The sequence below is a fragment of the Procambarus clarkii genome, chromosome 29, assembly GCF_040958095.1.
Source record: "Procambarus clarkii isolate CNS0578487 chromosome 29, FALCON_Pclarkii_2.0, whole genome shotgun sequence".
NCBI lineage: Eukaryota > Metazoa > Arthropoda > Malacostraca > Decapoda > Cambaridae > Procambarus > Procambarus clarkii.
In genome coordinates, this window is record NC_091178.1 from 5937590 (window position 1) to 5956281 (window position 18692).

At 39.7% G+C, this 18692-nt stretch overlaps 1 protein-coding gene across 5 annotated transcripts in view; it reads right to left on the reverse strand.

The window, feature by feature from the left end:
* LOC123764975 (ectonucleoside triphosphate diphosphohydrolase 2) overlaps positions 1 to 18520 on the reverse strand; it is a 39576-nt gene extending 21056 nt beyond the window's left edge. For 3 of the 5 annotated variants that reach the window (XR_011229939.1, XR_006773658.2, XM_045753233.2), the window contains exons 1-5: positions 18376 to 18520; positions 7834 to 8018; positions 4658 to 4778; positions 1921 to 2048; positions 467 to 584 (exon numbers count right to left, since the gene is read on the reverse strand). Coding sequence is in view for 3 of the 5 variants with exons in the window: in XM_045753233.2 (XP_045609189.1) it covers positions 467 to 584; positions 1921 to 2048; positions 4658 to 4778; positions 7834 to 7947 (481 nt within the window). In the remaining 2 variants the exon portion in view is untranslated. The remainder of the gene's footprint in view (positions 1 to 466; positions 585 to 1920; positions 2049 to 4657; positions 4779 to 7833; positions 8019 to 18375) is intronic. The other 2 variants (XM_045753232.2, XM_069333305.1) reach the window with 2 other exon arrangements.
* Positions 18521 to 18692: the final 172 nt, after the last annotated feature.

The window sequence follows — 18692 nt, forward strand, 5'->3', positions numbered from 1 at the left end:
GGAGCTATTGAGGAATTTTACTAGGTATGGATTTAAATTTAAATTCGGTTTAAAATATATATATTTAATCATAAGTAAAAGGAGTTTAAATATAGGTAAGCTAATTCAACTAATTGAAAAATACATTAAATTGTGCAGGAAGAGGTGCTAAAAGACTACATTGGCATACTAATGTTTTACAGGCTGGTGCAGTTGGACTGGTTAAAGTTATGCCTGGCTTTATTTCTTAAGGAACGTGTTTACAGCTGACCCAGGAATCTATTGTCATGAATTACTGTGTGAGTGCTTGACATAAAAAACTAATTGTTTGGACATTATTAAAGGAACAAATAAAAATTAATTCCTAGCAAATGTTATACTGTACTGTAAATAAAAAGTCTTTATTGTTCAAACAATATTGTGCAAATTTGTAGTTTTTTATATATTTCACATCACTATTTCAAGTGTAAAATAGGAAATAAAATACCTGAAATAAAGCAACGATGAAGAAGTTCCACATCAGCCGTTCCAAGAGGCATCTGGCCATTCCACCTGAAGACGTACACTTCACTATGAGATGACCCTGCATCCACTACTATACCAAACTGAACAAAATGTAATGCATTGTGTTTTAATTGTGAAAACAAATAGTGGAAAATGTAAAAATTAATAACCAAGAAGGAGACTGAAATAGGATGTTGTTCGAGGACTTTTGAGTACAGTGTACTGTATTTACAAATCTACAGAAACAAAAAACAGGAAAGTCAGAATACAGTGGAACCTTGGTACACAAACTTAATCGGTTCCAGAAGGCTGTTCGAGTGCCGATATGTTCAGGTACCAAATAATTTTTTCTCATAAGTGGTAATGCCCTAGACAGATTACCACTTCCTTCATTTTCATCCTTAATCAAAATACATTGTTTATTTTGCACTGCATGTACTTCCTGGACAGTTTTACTCATTTTTGTGATTGATCTTAGATCCCCCATGCTTCCCTCATTTATGAGAACACCAGAATCTGGTGTTGCCCAGACCACACACTAGAAGGTGAAAGGACGACGACGTTTCGGTCCGTCCTGAACCATTCTCAAGTCGATTGTCACAATCGGCTTGAGAATTCAAGTCGATTGTATTTCAATTCTTCAGCCACGTTATTGTGACTCATCGCCTGCTCCAGAATCTGGTCCTGGTGTTCAATAGGCTTACACATAGGCTTTCATGGGGCCGGTGGCTGACTGGATAGCACACTGGACGCGTGATCCTGTGATCGCGGGCTCGATTCCTGCCGCCAGCGAGAAACAATGGGCAGAATTTCTTTCACCCTGATGCCCTTGTTACCTAGTAGTAAATAGGTACCTGGGAGTTAGTCAGCTGTCAAGGGCTGCTTCCTGTGGAGGAGAGGTGTGTATGTGTGGTGTGGGGGGGGAGGGGGAAATAGTAGTTAGTAACAGTTGATTGACAGTTGAGAGGCGGGCCGAAAGAGCAGACCTCAACCTCCCACCCGCAACTAGGTGAATACATGTCCTGAGGTCTGGTAGTTTCGTGGATGCCTCAATGGTACCAGATTCAAAGCAGCTGAGAGCTACTGAGGGCCAACTCAGCAAATAAGCAAGATAAATTATGATGATGAAATTGTAAGATTGAATAACATTAAATTAACTGCATAAATTCACTTTTTTAGATGATGAGCCACATTAACGTGTCTGTAGAAATGATGACCAAACCACAACTCAGAAGATGGAAAAGCGACGACGTTTCAATTCATCCTGGACCATAATCAAGTCGTGTGATAGAAGAGCGGAAGGTACCTTCTTCTCTTCCATCACAAAACATGATAATGGTCCAGGATGGATTGAAATGTCATCGCTTCTCCATCTTCTGAGTTGTAGTTTGGTCATCAATGCCCTCTTTGTCTATTACTCTATTTTGATCAACTGACCTTCTTAATTCCAGTGACAGGCTCCAAAAACAACCAAAATGTAATCACAAGTCCTGCAATTCCAATGATAAAGGCTGCCAACATCACCATCCACCAACTACCAAATGAAAATATTTGCGCCTCATCCTCTGTAAATAGGAAAATTACTGTCAAGTTTTTTCTTAATTTAGAGATAACAAAAATTTTAATAACTGAATAAGTTAAGAGACACCTAAAAGGGTTACTCATTGAAGTAGCGATACCGTACAGCTGAAAAGCATTTCTAGCATGACCCTTTAACATTCTATTAAAATACGTATTAAAATGTACATATTGTATTAAAATACTGTAATAATAAAAAGCTATGGAATGTTTACATGTAGAACCTTTAAGCATTTGATTTTCCATTGTTCGGGACACCAACAAACTTGTAAAGACTAATTGAGGTGCCCACTAAACAATGACTATTCCCCAGGATGTGACCCAGGTGCCTATTTACTACTAGGTAAACAATGGCATCAGGGGTAATGAAATATGCCCAAATAAGGGAGCCGGTCGGCCGAGCGGACTGCACACTGGACTTGTGATCCTGTGGTCCTGGGTTCGATCCCAGACGCCGGCGAGAAACAATGGGCAGAGTTTCTTTCTCCCTATGCCCCTGTTACCTAGCAGTAAAATAGGTACCTGGGTGTTAGTCAGCTGTCACAGGCTGCTTCCTGGGGGTGGAGGCCTGGTCGAGGACCGGGCCGCGGGGACACTAAAAAGCCCCGAAATCAGCTAAGATAACCTCAAGATAGCACAATAATTGGTAATCAAAACCAGAACCAATTGGTTGTGGACTGACTGTGGTAACCACTAGGATAGTCACCAACTAGAGACTATCTACTGTACATCTATAAAAGAGTGTCTGTCTGTCCAAGATTGGAGGACAGATGCTTGTGGTTAGCCTCACACAACTTTCCATAGTGATTTGTGATTGTATCAGGAGTGTAGTAGTGGGGTTGGGGGTCAACCTCCATGTTCCTGTATAAGTAGGACTGGCTCCTACTATGACAACCAATGACTATTACGAAGTCTGAAATTAAGGTTTGGTTTTCCTAGATAGTTTTCAACAAGATTTTTTGATGTTCATCATACCCACAACATAACTACAATATTGCATCAAATAGTAAAATAGTACAAATAATATTGTGAGTTTGCTGGGTGTATATATTGCATGTTCTGAATGAAAGAGAGAGAGAAATGGGAGAAAAGGAGGGAAGGAGAGAGAATGAGAAGGAGAGAGAATGGGAGGGAGAAAGAATTGAAGAGGCAAGGTGGCTCCTAGTAATTTTCCCTGTCAACCAAAACCACCTTTATTGAATCTTTCAATGAATAGGCACAATATGACTACACCACTATGTACACTGTATAAATATATACTGACCACAGACTAATTCAAAATTCAGTAAATGGGAGGTTATATATCTTGAGGTTATCTTGAGATGATTTCAGGGCTTTTTCGGTCCTCGACCAGGCCTCCACCCCCAGGAAGCAGCCCGTGACAGCTGACTAACACCCAGGTACCTATTTTACTGCTAGGTAACAAGGGCATAGGGTGAAAGAAACTCTGCCCTTTGTTTTTCGCCGGCGCCTGGGATCGAACCCAGGACCACAGGATCACAAGTCCCGCGTGCTGTCTGCTCGGCCGACCGGCTCCCCTAATGCAGTACCGCCTCACAAAAATTTCATCTTCATTTCGTCTCTGCTAGTGTGATAATACCAAGGAATCTTAAGCTGCATTATATCATTTAACTCCAGTATTTTTTACCTCACCTCATTTATTTTGCACATTTTTTTAATTTTCATTTATGTTAGTACATGTATGCACATGTTCCCTCCTCATTTGCCCTTCACTCTCCTCTCCTCTAACAATTTTCTTGGTTTGCTTTTGTGTACCATTTCACAGGCTTCTAGATTCCTTTCACCTTGTAGACACACATTATTTCTTTGTTCTTACTCTCGATTATATGTATTGCTTCCTCAAGATTCAGTTTTAGCTTTTTTCTGTCATCCTTTGAAAGATCTTAACTTTATGACCACAGTTTTCCATCTTTATCATTTAGCAATTTCCTGGTATTCCTAAACACTCCTATGATTTGTTTCACTCCATGAAATGTCACCCTTCAGAGGCAATTCTTATCCTTTTCATACCTACTTATCATCCTAAAATCACTGACATTTTCCTTTGTTGTGAGGTCTTCTCCTAAGGCCTCACGTGTATGTATGCAAGTGTGCACGTATACATACAGTACTAGTACATACTAGGTTTGGGTCTCAATTTTACTATAAAAATCATGAAGACCAACAAAAAAATGCTTTAGATTGCATTGTTGGCTTTCCTAAATTTCTATGTAAGAGCAACTATATAATAAAGAGCTGCTATATCCTAAAGGTCTCACGTAACAAGCAAATGATGAATTTATGAATTTCATTCTTTTTACTCTGGCATGAGAAATGACAATGCATTATATACTGTAAAGTAATTAAACCATATACTGTACTGTAAATTACAGTAATTTTTATTGAATAAATTTAATAATTTATATAATTATTGAATTATTTTATTTAATAACTTTATTTATTTAACAAAATATTGATTAATTTTTTTTATTGAATTTATTTTATGTTTATTTAATTTTTTCTACTATTAATATGAAAAACTGTGGAAAATGTGTCCACTATATGGTTTAATGTTAAAAAAAATTTAATTACTTACCTGGAAGACCAATTGTGAGTGTTTCTCCATCTTGAATGTTAGCTTGCTTGAGGGTCTTATTGGGATTCAAGACCAGGTTGTCTCGGCTTCGAATGACATACCTATTATCTGCAGGAACACCCTGGGAATGCATATTCCATGTATATATATATCAGTATCTAACATGAGAATCCCAACAGACATTATCTTCACAGTGCCATCTAGGTACAGACTCTAACATTTAGAATATACAATTTCATGTAATGAAAATTAAGATAAACATACTGTAAAGTACGGTACATTTTTCAACTCTCAATTTGAGAGAATTTGATCAACTGAGAGTCAGGGCTACATGGTGTAGGCATTAGTTAAAAAAAATTGAATTGCATGAGGCATTATTTGCAGGTATAGTGCATAATATTTGGATAACGGAGTTGCTTTGTTGAGAAATGCCTTATGCCACACTCTGATCCCATGACTCCCTGCAATTATCCCGTGTTTTTTTGCACTTTTTGGAATACATTTTGCATCTTGGCAAATCCAAAGCATTCTGTATTTAATTATGTGCTATATTTGTAGTTGGAAAGGGGTGGAAATAATTTTTAATAATATTTACATGGTTGTTTATTGAGAGTTGAAAATTTGATCTTTGAAGGTATCTGGAACACTATTTTTCTCATATTAGCTCACCATCATCCAGACAGATGCACCTATGACCGATTGCAATCGTGTAAATCAAAGTAATCAGACATACAGACTAGCTCATCATGACCCACCACCTTCTGAGTAGATGGAACAGACTGGCACACTATGTATTGTAATGAATATGAACCCATCTCCCACATGCTCATGACCAAAATCTCGCCAAAATAGTATGAGCAGAGGACAGTCTAGTAGCATTACATACAGTATGCCAAAACTGGAAGATACAAAAAAAACAGGTGAAATGATCATGACAGAAAATAATAATGATAAGAATCAACAAAATTGACAAGATGGCATTTTTTAAACATGCACCATTAAGAACAAGAGGTCATAGATTCAAACTAAGGAAATAATAGAACTGAAAAAATATACAGTACTAAAGTTTTCTTTTTTCCAGACACTTGTATATGATTTAAATAATTAAGAATCTCTCACAGGAATATGGACCATCATGCCTGGGGCCAAGAGCCCAAGATGGGTCAACAGGCACCCAAGATAATTCAATAGGTAAACTTATTTTTTTACTCATTTCCAACATTTGGGAAGAGAGATAAGGTTCTGAGCCCAAATCAGACAAGATCACCAATGAAGCACCAGAACTACCTTGAACTAGGCCCTAGAGGAACCCGTAGAAACAATGAGAAATACACGGACACAAAAGACTCGGCCAACTCCACAGCAATGAGAGGGCAAAGGGGAAGGTGGGGGGGGGGGGCACAGCAACCAAACCCCAAGGAATAGAAGTCCCTAACCTAGGATTTTTGGAAGCTGTGACAAACAGCAGAGCCTGAGGAGTCAAAAAGAAAGTAGGAGTCAAAATGGGTCAAACAGACATTTGCTCAAAAGGATGACCCAAAGACTTATTCAAAAATTTAGCACGAGTTGCATTATCCGAAGTCTCCAAATCAGTGCATCTAACAAAGGATAATCTCGTACAGTAGTTTTTGCTGAAGTTAAAGGTAACAAAAACCTAAACCAAGATACAAACTCATAAACAGGCAATTTCTTGGCAAACTGCTAACCTATTCTAAATGGGCCCTAAGTCACTCAAGATTCTTACACACACAGCAGCAGAAATTGTCAGCTACACATTGGCCACACAAACGAGTCATGGAAGCAACTGATGCTCTGGATATGAACGATACATTAGTTACATCAAGATTGCAAAGCAGGCATTATCACTTAATCTTCATATCATAGAATTATTCTCTTGTAGGCACTTATGTACCACATAAGCTGGTGTCAGGAGTTTCTTCAGTTGAGGAAATTGCATTTTGGTAAGGAAAGATGTTGAGATGGAGACACTGTGTTCATGTTTTTATTTGTCTCAATTTAGCACAGGACAGTGGGGTAAATGATTGATTGGTGATTCTGGATTGAATCAGGATTCACCAACTTCAATTATGTAAGGAATATGTTGCTTAGGGTCCCTGGACTGTGCAATAGTTACACATCTCTTGTCTTGAGCTGGAAATATTTGAAACCTTTATCAAGAAAGTTTAGACTTGCTTGCTGTGGGACAGGAGGCTGATGGTTAGGCCACTCCCAGGTTGATAAGTCAGTACCTACAATTGGTCTATTCATACTTGGCACCCTGACCACATACATGTACCTACGTTTCAAGATGATGTCAATAAAAGATCAGGTTTCCTTTCACTCTCTGAGATCTTCCCATTCACTCTGCTTAGAGATTGACAAGTGTCAACACTGTCCTCACAAGCATTATTTTCCATTCCTGTAATTACTACCCCAAATGATTTGGTCTCTTAGCTTTCTGGAGGGCTTGATTACCTTACTGGATTTGCATAAAGTCATACTTTATTACCACATGGGTCAACTCCAAACCTTGGGTATGCAGAACTCTGTCTCTCTTGCACTAGAGATACACTGAATATATGCAATGAGAATTGGCACTTTTGTTGTTTCAAACTTGATTTTTACACAAATGTTATTCATTGTTCCATGTAATTCTTTATTCATTGCCAGGTCTAACTTATTGACAGGCCTAACTTACTCCTCTCCTTTTCTTTCCCTCCTGTTCCTATTATCAAAGACCAATTTTACCTTAACTATAAACATAATTGTTAGAAGATAGGTGCTCAGCCAAACTACACAACACTTATTATGCAAGAGATCTGAGCATCACCAAACCAGCAAAGATAGCTGTATGCACCATCGGTAAAAGCTCAAGGATCACACAATAGATAGTGAGCAAATGCACATCCAAGTATGAAAAGCCCAGGTAAAAAGTGGATTAAGTAATGGAAGAGTGCCATGACAGGATATGGAGAATAAAACAGGGTAAAAGCAAATATTTTAGCTAGGTAGAGCAACTTCTGGACATTCCTTAAAAAATACTTACAGAAATAAATATTACAAGAAAGAATATAAGAAAACAATTATTCAAAATGCTGGCATACATTTCGGACATACCCGCACTCTGCACCCATAGGCATACATATTTAATTTGACATTATGCAAAAGATGCTCACCTTGTAACTGCAATAGGTATCAAGCACTTTGCGGACAGTGCAAGCTGCGGGTATATTTACTACAAGGTGACCAGATATTGCGCCGCTCACCACACTCCACACAGTAACCTTCATCTTCACAGTAATCTTCTCTTGATTTTTATGCAATCCATGTAAATTTATTTATCTTTTCTTGGCCATAGACACTGGTGGAAAAAAAAAATTAAATACAATAAGAACACAAGGTTTGTACAGTACTGCTTATTATAAACTGTAGCCTACTTGATATTTAAGCTACCTACACATGAAAAGTTACTTGTATGAGATACAAGAATAATTACTTGTCTGAATAATATACTACACTGTACTTATACAGTTAATGTAATCACCATGTAAGTGACTGCATTATAAATGCAAGTCATATACTAATTAGAATCTGAGGCTTTATTTGTAACAACTTAGATATTTTTTTGTTACAATTCTGGCTCTACAGTTGTAGCAAGTATATTATGTCAGGAATATACTTGCTCCATATTCTCATTAGCTTGTGTGCAGATAATGAGATGGGTCTGTTAATTCTTCTAGGTTCACTAGTTACAATTAATACCTCTTCCCAAGTGTATAACTAATTATAGTTAATACTTCTTTCCAACATGCTTGAGGATGGTGAGCTGAGGTGTGGACTGGTAATACTGTATAACCATTCAACAGCAAATCATCATCAGTCAAACTCCAAGAGTGGTTCAGTACAGACACTTGAGAGATACCACATCTTCAACATTCACAAACAACAATGTAACACTCGATGTGTTCAGTTTCTACCCTCACAAGACGCTTCAGCCTCGACACAGAGCAGACAGCCAGACTTCGGCCGCATTAAGCTTCCGCGCTCTCGTCTTGCACTCAGCCCCTCAACTCCGCCGGCATTCAGAGTGCCACGCTCTACACACTCACCCTGCATCCGAGCTGCTCTCTATTCCCAGCCTCACTCAGCTCTCTGTCCTGCTCCAGACTTCGTCTCAACTACAACAACACTTCACTACACTGCCAACAAACCAAGTGCTGTAACCAAGACTATACTAAATATAAAAAACACTAAATTCTTTGTGTCTAATCAACCAAATACGTACAAGTAAACATTACGTTACACAGTAATGAACAGGTAGACAAGTGTAAGCAACCAAAACACCCAGCATTGAGTGTAATGAAATGCCTCTTTCTAGTGAGTCCAAGGTTCTTGTTTTGGACAGCTCCACACCCATCAAGTTGCATATAAGCCCATGCAAGTCATTAATAGCCTATTGGAGACCAGAAGCTAAAACCTGGTCACCTCACAGAGGCAGAGGGAAGAGGATACTAAATCACTCTAACCAACAAGATAGCCACCAGAAAGATGAGGTAGACAAAAACACACAAGGCAAGGCAAAAAGTAAATAAATCAGAAAACAAAATCTCCACCAGTAGCTAGTTCTATCACTAATTCAATGTCCCAATCACCAGGTGGCAGTACTGGGCACTGATGGTTTAGGGGTGATCCACTCTAGTCATTTTCTTGGTGCTACAGAGTGAAGTGTTTTATCTGTTGCCTTGCCCTATGGGTCATGGTTTTCTAATATGTGCTGGTCATCCTTTGGACTTTGTCCTGCTGGGAACATTTCCTTGTGTTCTTTAACTTTAAAACTTAAAAAAAAAAGTTTTACTTTTTGGTGTTACTGCTTCACATGTGTGTGTGCCTACTTGCTTCACTTTTTAAGTGGACTTTGTTCAAATGCTTGTCTTGACCTACAGATGTTTAGGGCAGACTTTTCTGTCCTGACAGGGTTACCTTCCCTGGTAGGATCAAGAGTCTGTTCCCGAGACTTGAGAGTGCCAACTTACCGTGTATATACAATGGGGCCTCGACTTACGATGCTAATCCGTTCCCAGAGACGGATAGTAAGTCGAAATATCGTAAGTCGAAGCGATTTTTCCCATAAGAAATAAAGGGATTTGAATTAATCTGTTCCCCACCCTCCAAAATATTAACATACAAATACATTTTATACTGAATACAATGTTTTTTTCTAACTACTGTACAATACAGTACCTACATTTATCTTACCTTTTTGGAGGGCTCTTGATGGCATATGGAAGATGGTGATGAGGGGGAGGAGGGAAGTTGTTACCATTTGGAAGGGAAGTCCCCTTCCATTATCACATCAGGCAGTGATGTTTTCTCTGGGGTGCTCTCTCTCCTACGTTTTGCCTGAATACCACTAGGACCTGGTTGTGGTTCAGTGCTTGTTTGTCTCACTACAAATTTGTCAAGAGACATTTGTTTTTCCCTTCGTTTTAACATTTGTCTGTAATGATGCATCACTTTAGCACCCATAATGTCCTTTTTCTTAGCCAATATGGTGGATATCGTTGATTGAGATATGTTGTACTGCGTAGCCATTCCAACAACCCGCACACCATCTTCATATTTACGAATGATACTCTTGTTTCTGCTCTATGGTCATCCTTACATGGGATCTCATATGTTGAGCCTTACCACTGACTTTCCTGGGACTCATGGTGTGATATAATAATTACTTTAATGTTCAAAATGCAAAAAATCACCACAAAAGCGAAATTTCTTATAGGCGCGATCGTCACTAAGCGGGCAGCTGTAGTAAACTGAGGCAGGTCGGCCGCATGACCGGGAACCACGCGCTTGGTCGATCCGAACGTGTACCAACAAATATCGTATGTCGACGACACCATTGGATGTCGAGTCGCATTTTTCGATGAACTTTACATCGTAACTCGAAATTATCATAAGTAGGGGCAATCGTAAGTCGAGGTGCCACTACGATGCATCCCAGGTGCCGTCCATGGCCTGGGATGCATCGTATATACAGGGGTTTTCAATTTTCCATATTTCACCCTCTGAGGAGAAGAGGAATTTGTTTTAGTTCCCCCTTTAGGATTAGAACCTCTCCTCTTTGGACCCCTGCCTTTTTGAGTTTGGGTACCTTTTCTATTACTGGATATGGTTTGAGGCTCTGCTGGCTTTTCCTTCCCTGGGGGCTTGATGTGGTTTTTGCAGTACACAACTACTCAAATGACATGTGGTTGAGTCTGTTTTTCAAGTGTTCTTGAGCAGTACTTCCTTTTCTTTTAAGGCGTGCCTGTTTGCACCAGCCCAGTCCTGGGAGGTGTGCTTCTGGCAAATTCATGTATGTTGGGCTTTGCTTTCTGTGGCCCATGTTATGGAGGATTACAAGCCTCGCTCCAGCTTTCCACTATTTTGTGCTTCTGGGCTGTCTTTCAGCTGTTCTCCAGTCAGTTCTAAGATGACTTGGATGTGTGTTAGACGTGTTAGCAACCCCCTCCCCCTCCACCTCAGCACTGGGAGGGTGGGGGGGGGGGAGAGTGGTTGTTTGCTTCCATGTTGTCTGCGGCTGGGGCTTCAGAGACTGCCTAAATTGCTCGTTCTCTCACAAGCTGTCTTAAGCTCACTTTTAGTCTAAGCTTGGTTCCTAAGAAAGGTTCATATGCTGGTTGTTGATAATTGCACAAGTCCTTGGTATCCAGTGATTCTGCTATGTCCAATCTCCTATTGTCGCTGGATGTCAATTATTTCACTGTTGCTGGTCAGGATATCTTTGGTGCAAGGTTGATTGTGTATAGGAGGAGGATGTGGAACACCTTCAAGCCAAGGCGGTACCCCAGGGAAGGCCTAAAGTTCCAGTTGGATACCAAAATGGTGACTGCCAAAACCATCAGTAATTTTGAAGTGTCATATGACAAGGAGTACTGGGAAGACATGACATCATGAGCATAGTTCTCATCATGTAACTACACTGAAGTAATTACACTCACTTCCACACACTACACACACATACAGAGCATAAATAAATCAAACTTTTACATATGTCACATTGAACAAAACAACATACAGTACTGTATCATGTCAACAAAATTATAGAAATAGATGCAAAATGAGTATGTGGAGGTTAAGATATTCTGGCTGTTTTGATGCTACTATGAGGGGCTATCTTTGCTTTGGTCACTGGCAGATGCTACCATGTGCCGAGTCTATGCAGCAGTTTTTAACAAACAAGCGATGTGTTTGAATACAGTATTACAGAATGAGAAAGCCCCCCCCCCCATGGCTAGTGATAGGCAAACACTAGTAAGTATGCACTGAACAGTCAAAAACCCACAAGCAAATAAAATCACTTAAAAAAAAAAAGGAGTATTTAGGTATCATGTTGGATTTAGGGTCATGATTTTTGTATACAACTTTACTCAGCAATACAGTTCAGTGTGCATGGTACTGTATTCAACATCTTAACTATATTTTGTCCAATAAAGGACAAAGGACTGTAACAATAAGAGAAGTAATTAGCTGAGAAGTCATTAGCTATTATTCTCTCAAACGACCCCCCAGTGCATGTACAATATTATTGAAACAAGACAGTGACCGCATAGCATCTAGCTGCAAGTTATACATGCATTACGAATATCGTAGGGCTCTATTAAACATCCTAAAAGTGAGTTGTTAATGAATTAAATGTAATAAACTCACAAAAGAGCATAAGTAGTCACACAAGTTGAAACACCAACATGTTGTTGTAGTTTCACTTAACTTCACCTAAGATGAAGATATGTGGAAATGTTTGGCTTTCTGATGAGGCTACTTCCTGTATGTTCCTCTTCATTGAATTGATAAAATGAAAGTACTGTATCTACCGTCAAAAATGGTACACTCAGGATGAGCTATTGGTTGAAACTTGAAATTGGTAAGGTTAAGTCCCCTAGGTACTCTATCGTTATGACTGGTATTCGCAGGGTAGATGGAACGGTCCTCACTAATACTGATGGGTTGGTGTGTTACGTTCGGGAAGAGTTGGAGGGTTTGTATAGGAAGGTAGAATGCATATCGACGGATTGTGAGCATTTTCTTAGTTTTTGCCAGGATGTGTTGCCTGTTGAGGACAATGTGCCATTACTGAGAGTTTACGGATAGGGAGATTTGGGAGGTGGTTCGGGGGTTAGCGAATGGGAAGGATCCTGGGTCTGATGGGTTGCCGGCGGAATTCTATAAGTGTTTATGGGGGGTGATTGGGTCGGACTTCTCAGAGGTGGTGCGGTATAGCCTGAGGCATGGTGTTATTAGTGGGTCACAGTCTTTTGGTATTATTCGTCTCCTGCCGAAATCTGGGGATGTGCAGCTGCTCACAAATTGGAGACCGTTGTCTCTCCTGAACCAGGAATTATAAAATTCTTTCCAAGGTACTGGCGAATAGGCTTCGGTTGGTTTTGGGGAAGTGTATTTCACCGGGTGAAATAAACCCGTTTTAAAATAAAGTTTTGTGGTGTTCCGGGTAGGTCGATTGTCTACTGCAATAATTTGATGAGGGATATGATTTATTATCTTTCGGATAATGTTGTTCCATCGGCCATGGTAAATTTAGATTGGTCCAAGGCTTTTGATAGGGTGGATATGAGTTTTGTGTTTCAGGTGATGGAGAGGGTTGGGATTGGGCCGCAGTTTGTCTCTTGGGTCAGAATGCTGTATAGGGGATGCAAGAGTAGTGTTTGTATTAACGGGGTATTAAGTGCCTCCTTTTTCCTTGGGAGGTCGGTCCGGCAGGGTTGCCCCCTTTCTATGATCCTGTTTATTCTGTTTCAGGAACCTCTGTATATGGCTTTGCGGTCTCATCATTCTCTTGTGCCGCCACGTCTCCCGAATGGTTTGCTGGTACCCGTTGTAGGGTATGCGGACGACACGACTGTGTTTGTCTCCACAGAGGAGTCAGTTTTTGTGGTGCAGGATATACTGGCTCGGTTTCATCGGGCGGCGGGGGCAGTGCTAAATCGAGAGAAATCTTGTATGATGGGGCTTGATGCCTGGGCTTCTCGGCCTTCGTGGGGGAGTTCTTGGTTCCCGGTTGTGGACTCGATTCAGACTCTTGGCATCCGGTGGTGTAAAACGTATGCGATGTCCTTGCAGGTGAATTGGGAAGCAGTCTCTAGAAGAGTTTTGGGTTCAATTTCATGTTTGTATGGGAGGAGGTTGACTTTGTTTCAGAGGGGGCTGCTACTTAACTGCAAGGTTCTGTCCAAAGTTTGGTACATGGCTCATACCTTTCCGTTGAGTCGGCAGTTTGCATTGGCCATTAATAAGGGGTTTTTTCGATACTTGTGGGGTGGGAGGTATTGTCCGATACGTAGGTCTACGCTTTGTTTGCCAAAATTGCGAGGCGGGATTGGATTGTTCGATGTATACTATAAGGCGTTGGCGATATTTTTTGTCTCGTTTAGGAAGGGGCTCTTGGAGGGGGACGGTGTGTTCTCTCTGGGGTTATATTATTGTACGATGCGTGTAAATTCTCTGTTGAGGTTACCCTTGTGTAAAGAGATTGCGTTTCTATCGCCTCCCTTTTATACTTGTGCGATTGATGTCCTCCGGAGGCTTTGTTGTGTGGAGGGGTTCTTGTTTTTTGTGTCGGAGGGTGTATGAGAAAATTGCGTCCTTTTGTCGCCCCTGCTGTGGAAGACTAGTTTCCTCTTTTTGATTGGATGGTGGTGTGGCAATCGCTCCATTTGAAGTTTCTAGCTCCGTCGCAGAGGGAATTCCTATATCGGTATTTACATGAGTCGCTTGCGACTAACGAGCGGCTGCTGAGGTTGGGGATTAAGGATAGTGCTGGGTGTGACCTTTGTGGAGGACTGGAGACTGCGTTTCATGTGTTTTATTTTTGCCCAGGCCGGGCGAGGTTGGTGGATTGGTTGATTAGGACGCTTGTGCGTTTTTGCGGGTCAGTGTATCGTATTTCCCCTTTACGTTTATTGATGTTTGATGTTCAGGCTCCTTGTAGGAGGGTCCGCAATACTGTGCTTTTGGTTCTATCGGATTATCTTTATTGTGTGTGGGTTGGGAGGCGGGAGTGGTATACAGTGGATAGAATGTTGGGGTTTTTGGAAGGTCGGTTACGTTACTCGAAATGGGAATTACGTTGGTTGCTTGGGGAAAGGTTGGGGGACCATTTTACTGATACTTATGTGCGTTATGGGTAGTATATGACTTTTTTTTTTGGGGGGGGGGGTACTGGGATTGTAGTTTGCTATCGTTTTGTGGGTTTGATTGTACTATACTCTTCAGGTGGCGGCTGTTAGTGTTCTGGGTTCCGTTTTGTTTTGATGTTGGTTGTTGGCAGGCTGTCCATGTGGGATTAATCTCCATTTGTGCGAGTGTGTGTGTGTGCTGGGTTTGTGCGCGACATGACCTGTTGTCCGTATGTCTTCCTTTCTTCTTGTGATGGGTTTGTGGGACGGCACTGTGTGTGTCACTGCATAGCACTATGATGGTATTGTGGCTGGGGTACCATACAGATGTTTGTGGTGCTATGATTTGAGACAGTTTGGGTGTGTATGAGTTTGTTTGAGGTATGGTTTCCTGGATTCCTTACATGACCTGTCCCTATGTTGTGCTTCCCTGTTTTCCCAGTTTCTGGGTGGTACAGGTACTAATGTGTATATGTGTTTTTAAGGGGAGCTGTGTCCCCCCCTGTTACATTGTTTCCGGTTGAGGGGACTTTGTTATATAGTTAACTAGTTATATTTACTGGTTTTATTCATGCTTTCTCCGGGTTCGGAGTGTAATGTGTGTTTCATTTTGGATTCTTAGGTCCTATTTCTTATGCCCTGCCATAATACATATGTGACCTTTGACAAATCATGTGTTCTGTTTTCCTTGAGTGAGTACCTTCTCATTTGTGCATTTCTTCTGTTACCTTTATACTATTCGTGTCCTAGGTTTGGGTGGTGTGAGTTAGCTCTGTATTTGCTAGGGTTTGAATGTTTATTCATTTAAGGACTTTATATGGAAAAGGAAAACAAAACTATATGTGTATGTATATATATATATGTATGTGTATATATATGTTTGTGTTGTAACTGAACTGTGTGCTTTAAAACTGAGTAATTTGCTTTGTATTCGTTTACGCTGTTTTACATTGTTACTTTATTACTGTCATTTTTGTATATTGCTTTTCTTTCTTTTATGCATTTTTTGTCATGGGTTTTTGTTTTTGTATTATGTGTCCGGCCTTTTGGTCTGTATGCCTTAGGTGTGTTGTTTAGTGGGGCGTTTTGGGGATGTTTTCATTGGGTAAAACGCTACTAATGTTTTCAAGTGTTTTATGGGTTTTGTACATGGTTAAGTGGATGGATATATGCTTTCCCCTTGTGTTGTGTTCATTTATGTTCCCCATCATACGCCTTTATTCGTCAGTACTGTAATTTTCCTTCTGTGCTGAGGGATGGGTAGTTTAATCACCTGTTTTGTGTTGATTGTTTCAATTTTCTTATGAGCCATGTGTGTGCTATCCAACTCACTGTGTAATGGTGCTTTGGTAACTGTTTTTATATTGTATTTATGTGTTTTATAAATAAAAGAGAAAAAAATTGGTTGAAACTGACTACAGTATCAACATCCACCAATAATGGCTTATGATGCTGTATCTTGGTACAGCAAAACAAAACTATTTTCTCATGGGTTTCGCTGTGGAGCAAGAATACTATATGTTCTTTATTGATGAAGGAAAACAAAAAATCTATTGGAATGTATACCACAGTGTGAGATATGTCCCTTAATGTTTAGTTATAATTATGATATAATTGATGGCAATAGAGTGTATGTATTTGGCAACAGGATTATGTAAAACCATTCACAGTGAGGGCTACAGTTACATGACTGCAAACACATGCTCCAACCCTCATTACACCAGATGAGTGGCCTTCAAAGATCCCTGATCTAAATGTTATGGACTACTCTCCTCGGGCAAACTGTTTCAAGAAGTTCGTCTTGAAGCAGTAATCCAAACATTCTAAATCCTAATATTTAATATTATCTCTTAGGAGAAGTATCACCAACTGTTAATTTTATGCACCATGAACCTAATCAGTGGTTTAAGTACACTCTAAAAAATAAATAGATAAAGGGAATTTGGTGCTACTCTAGTATGCAGTCTACTAGAGTGGTTTTACTACAATATTTACAGTACAGTACATACCTACAAATCCTCACATGAATTCTATCTATGCTATTTCTCCATTAAAAGGGGTAAAAACCCAAGGGCATAGAGGCCCCCCCTAACCCTTTAAGTACAGCTATCATTAAAATTGCCATGATTGTGAGCTAAAAACAAATGGATCATAATTTTGCTTGCTTTTTCTTATGAAATTTATGATTTGTATTTAAAAGCATAGAAGATAAAATCCTTTACCTATCCTTATTTTGGCCTTGGCAGTGGCCAAGTCCTTTTGACATTTGTCAGCATTACATTGTGATGAGAGCCAGGACTAAAAGAAAAAATAACTATTTTTCTTCATTTTTTGTATAAAATATATTCAAGAGTAAGGAATATGTATGAAAAAAGTAAAAAGAATACCAAAATATTATTACAGTGATGATCTGCATGTTAGCCCAGGCAAGTACAGTACAGTACTACAACTATCATATAAGGATGGGAAACCAGGAGCTGAACTATGTTTAACTCCAAATTATTTTGAAGCCTCTCATGACTACTGGGAGACACCAGTGAGCTGTTAGAACCATGTGAGCAATGTCGATATTCAAACACTGATACAAAATGTAACTAGTCACATGATGGTGATTGCATTTCACTAGATGATCAACACATTAGAATGACAATGAATCAAGGTTCTGTTCGAAGCTGGAACACCTAAAGTATCTTTACCTAACCTGTGTAAAAAATCAGCCTAATTATAAATATACTTCTATATTCTTTCCAAGCTCCTGAAATACTAGGCATTCCCTTTTTGCAAATAAACATGTATGTTATCTGTCAAGCCCAACACTATCATGTCATAATCGCACATTAAATCGTTGGTCTGAGGGCCAAGCCAGATCACTTCGACACCGAACCATACTCTGCTTTATCTTGGAAAGAATGTAAACATTTATTCGAAGTTAGGCTGAGAATTTACACAAATTAGATCTAGATATTTCAGAGTGGGGGTTCTAAGCTTGAACGAAACCTTATTTAAGGGGCTCTAATATTATCATCTAACCAATCGCCCTTGGAATAGAGAACGTAGAGTAATAAAGGATCTGCTGTTATGCTGAAGATTGTAAACTACAGTATAAACGTTGTTGTTGTTTTAGATTTAGCTATACAGAACGAAATGTCCATGTAGCACGGACTATGGTGAGCCCGAAAACAGTGTAAACATCCTGGGTAGACTATATACTACAGCAGCATCAGGAATGTTGCCTCCTCATAGAACAAAAATAATAAACACCTGTGTGGAATTTCTAGGGGTAACACCAATGAACGTTCTCTACGAAAGCTTGAACATCACTTGGGGGTATGCTGCAGATTAACATTTACATTGAGGCTGTTGAATTTTAAGCCAAAAGTTTGAGCATGCGAAAACATACATCAAAACTTGTGTTATCAAACTGAAAAACAGATATGACGTTCCCGGAAACTAAATTGTATTCATACACAAGGCCAAATGTCACTAGCACAGCGTCTAAGTGCTGCAGAAGCACTCAAGGCCTACCATTAATAAGGAGCATTATTAGAGAATGCTGTGAGGAGGGTATCCCACGTTGAGGCACACTGCAGCTATGATAAACAAGATGACAAGATTCTGTACCCGCGTGTTACTGCCGTGACTGTCAACACTACCAGCTGATGCTGGAGAGATAGTGCTGGAACTCCTCCGCCTTCATTACTCATAATACATTTTATTACCTTATATTTTTAGGATTGCTACATAAATATTATTTTATTGTGCAACTCTAAAATTGCGAAACACTATTTTGATGGTCAGTTAGAAAAATATTAAATGGTTCAAGATTTGTAAAGTTTTAGTTG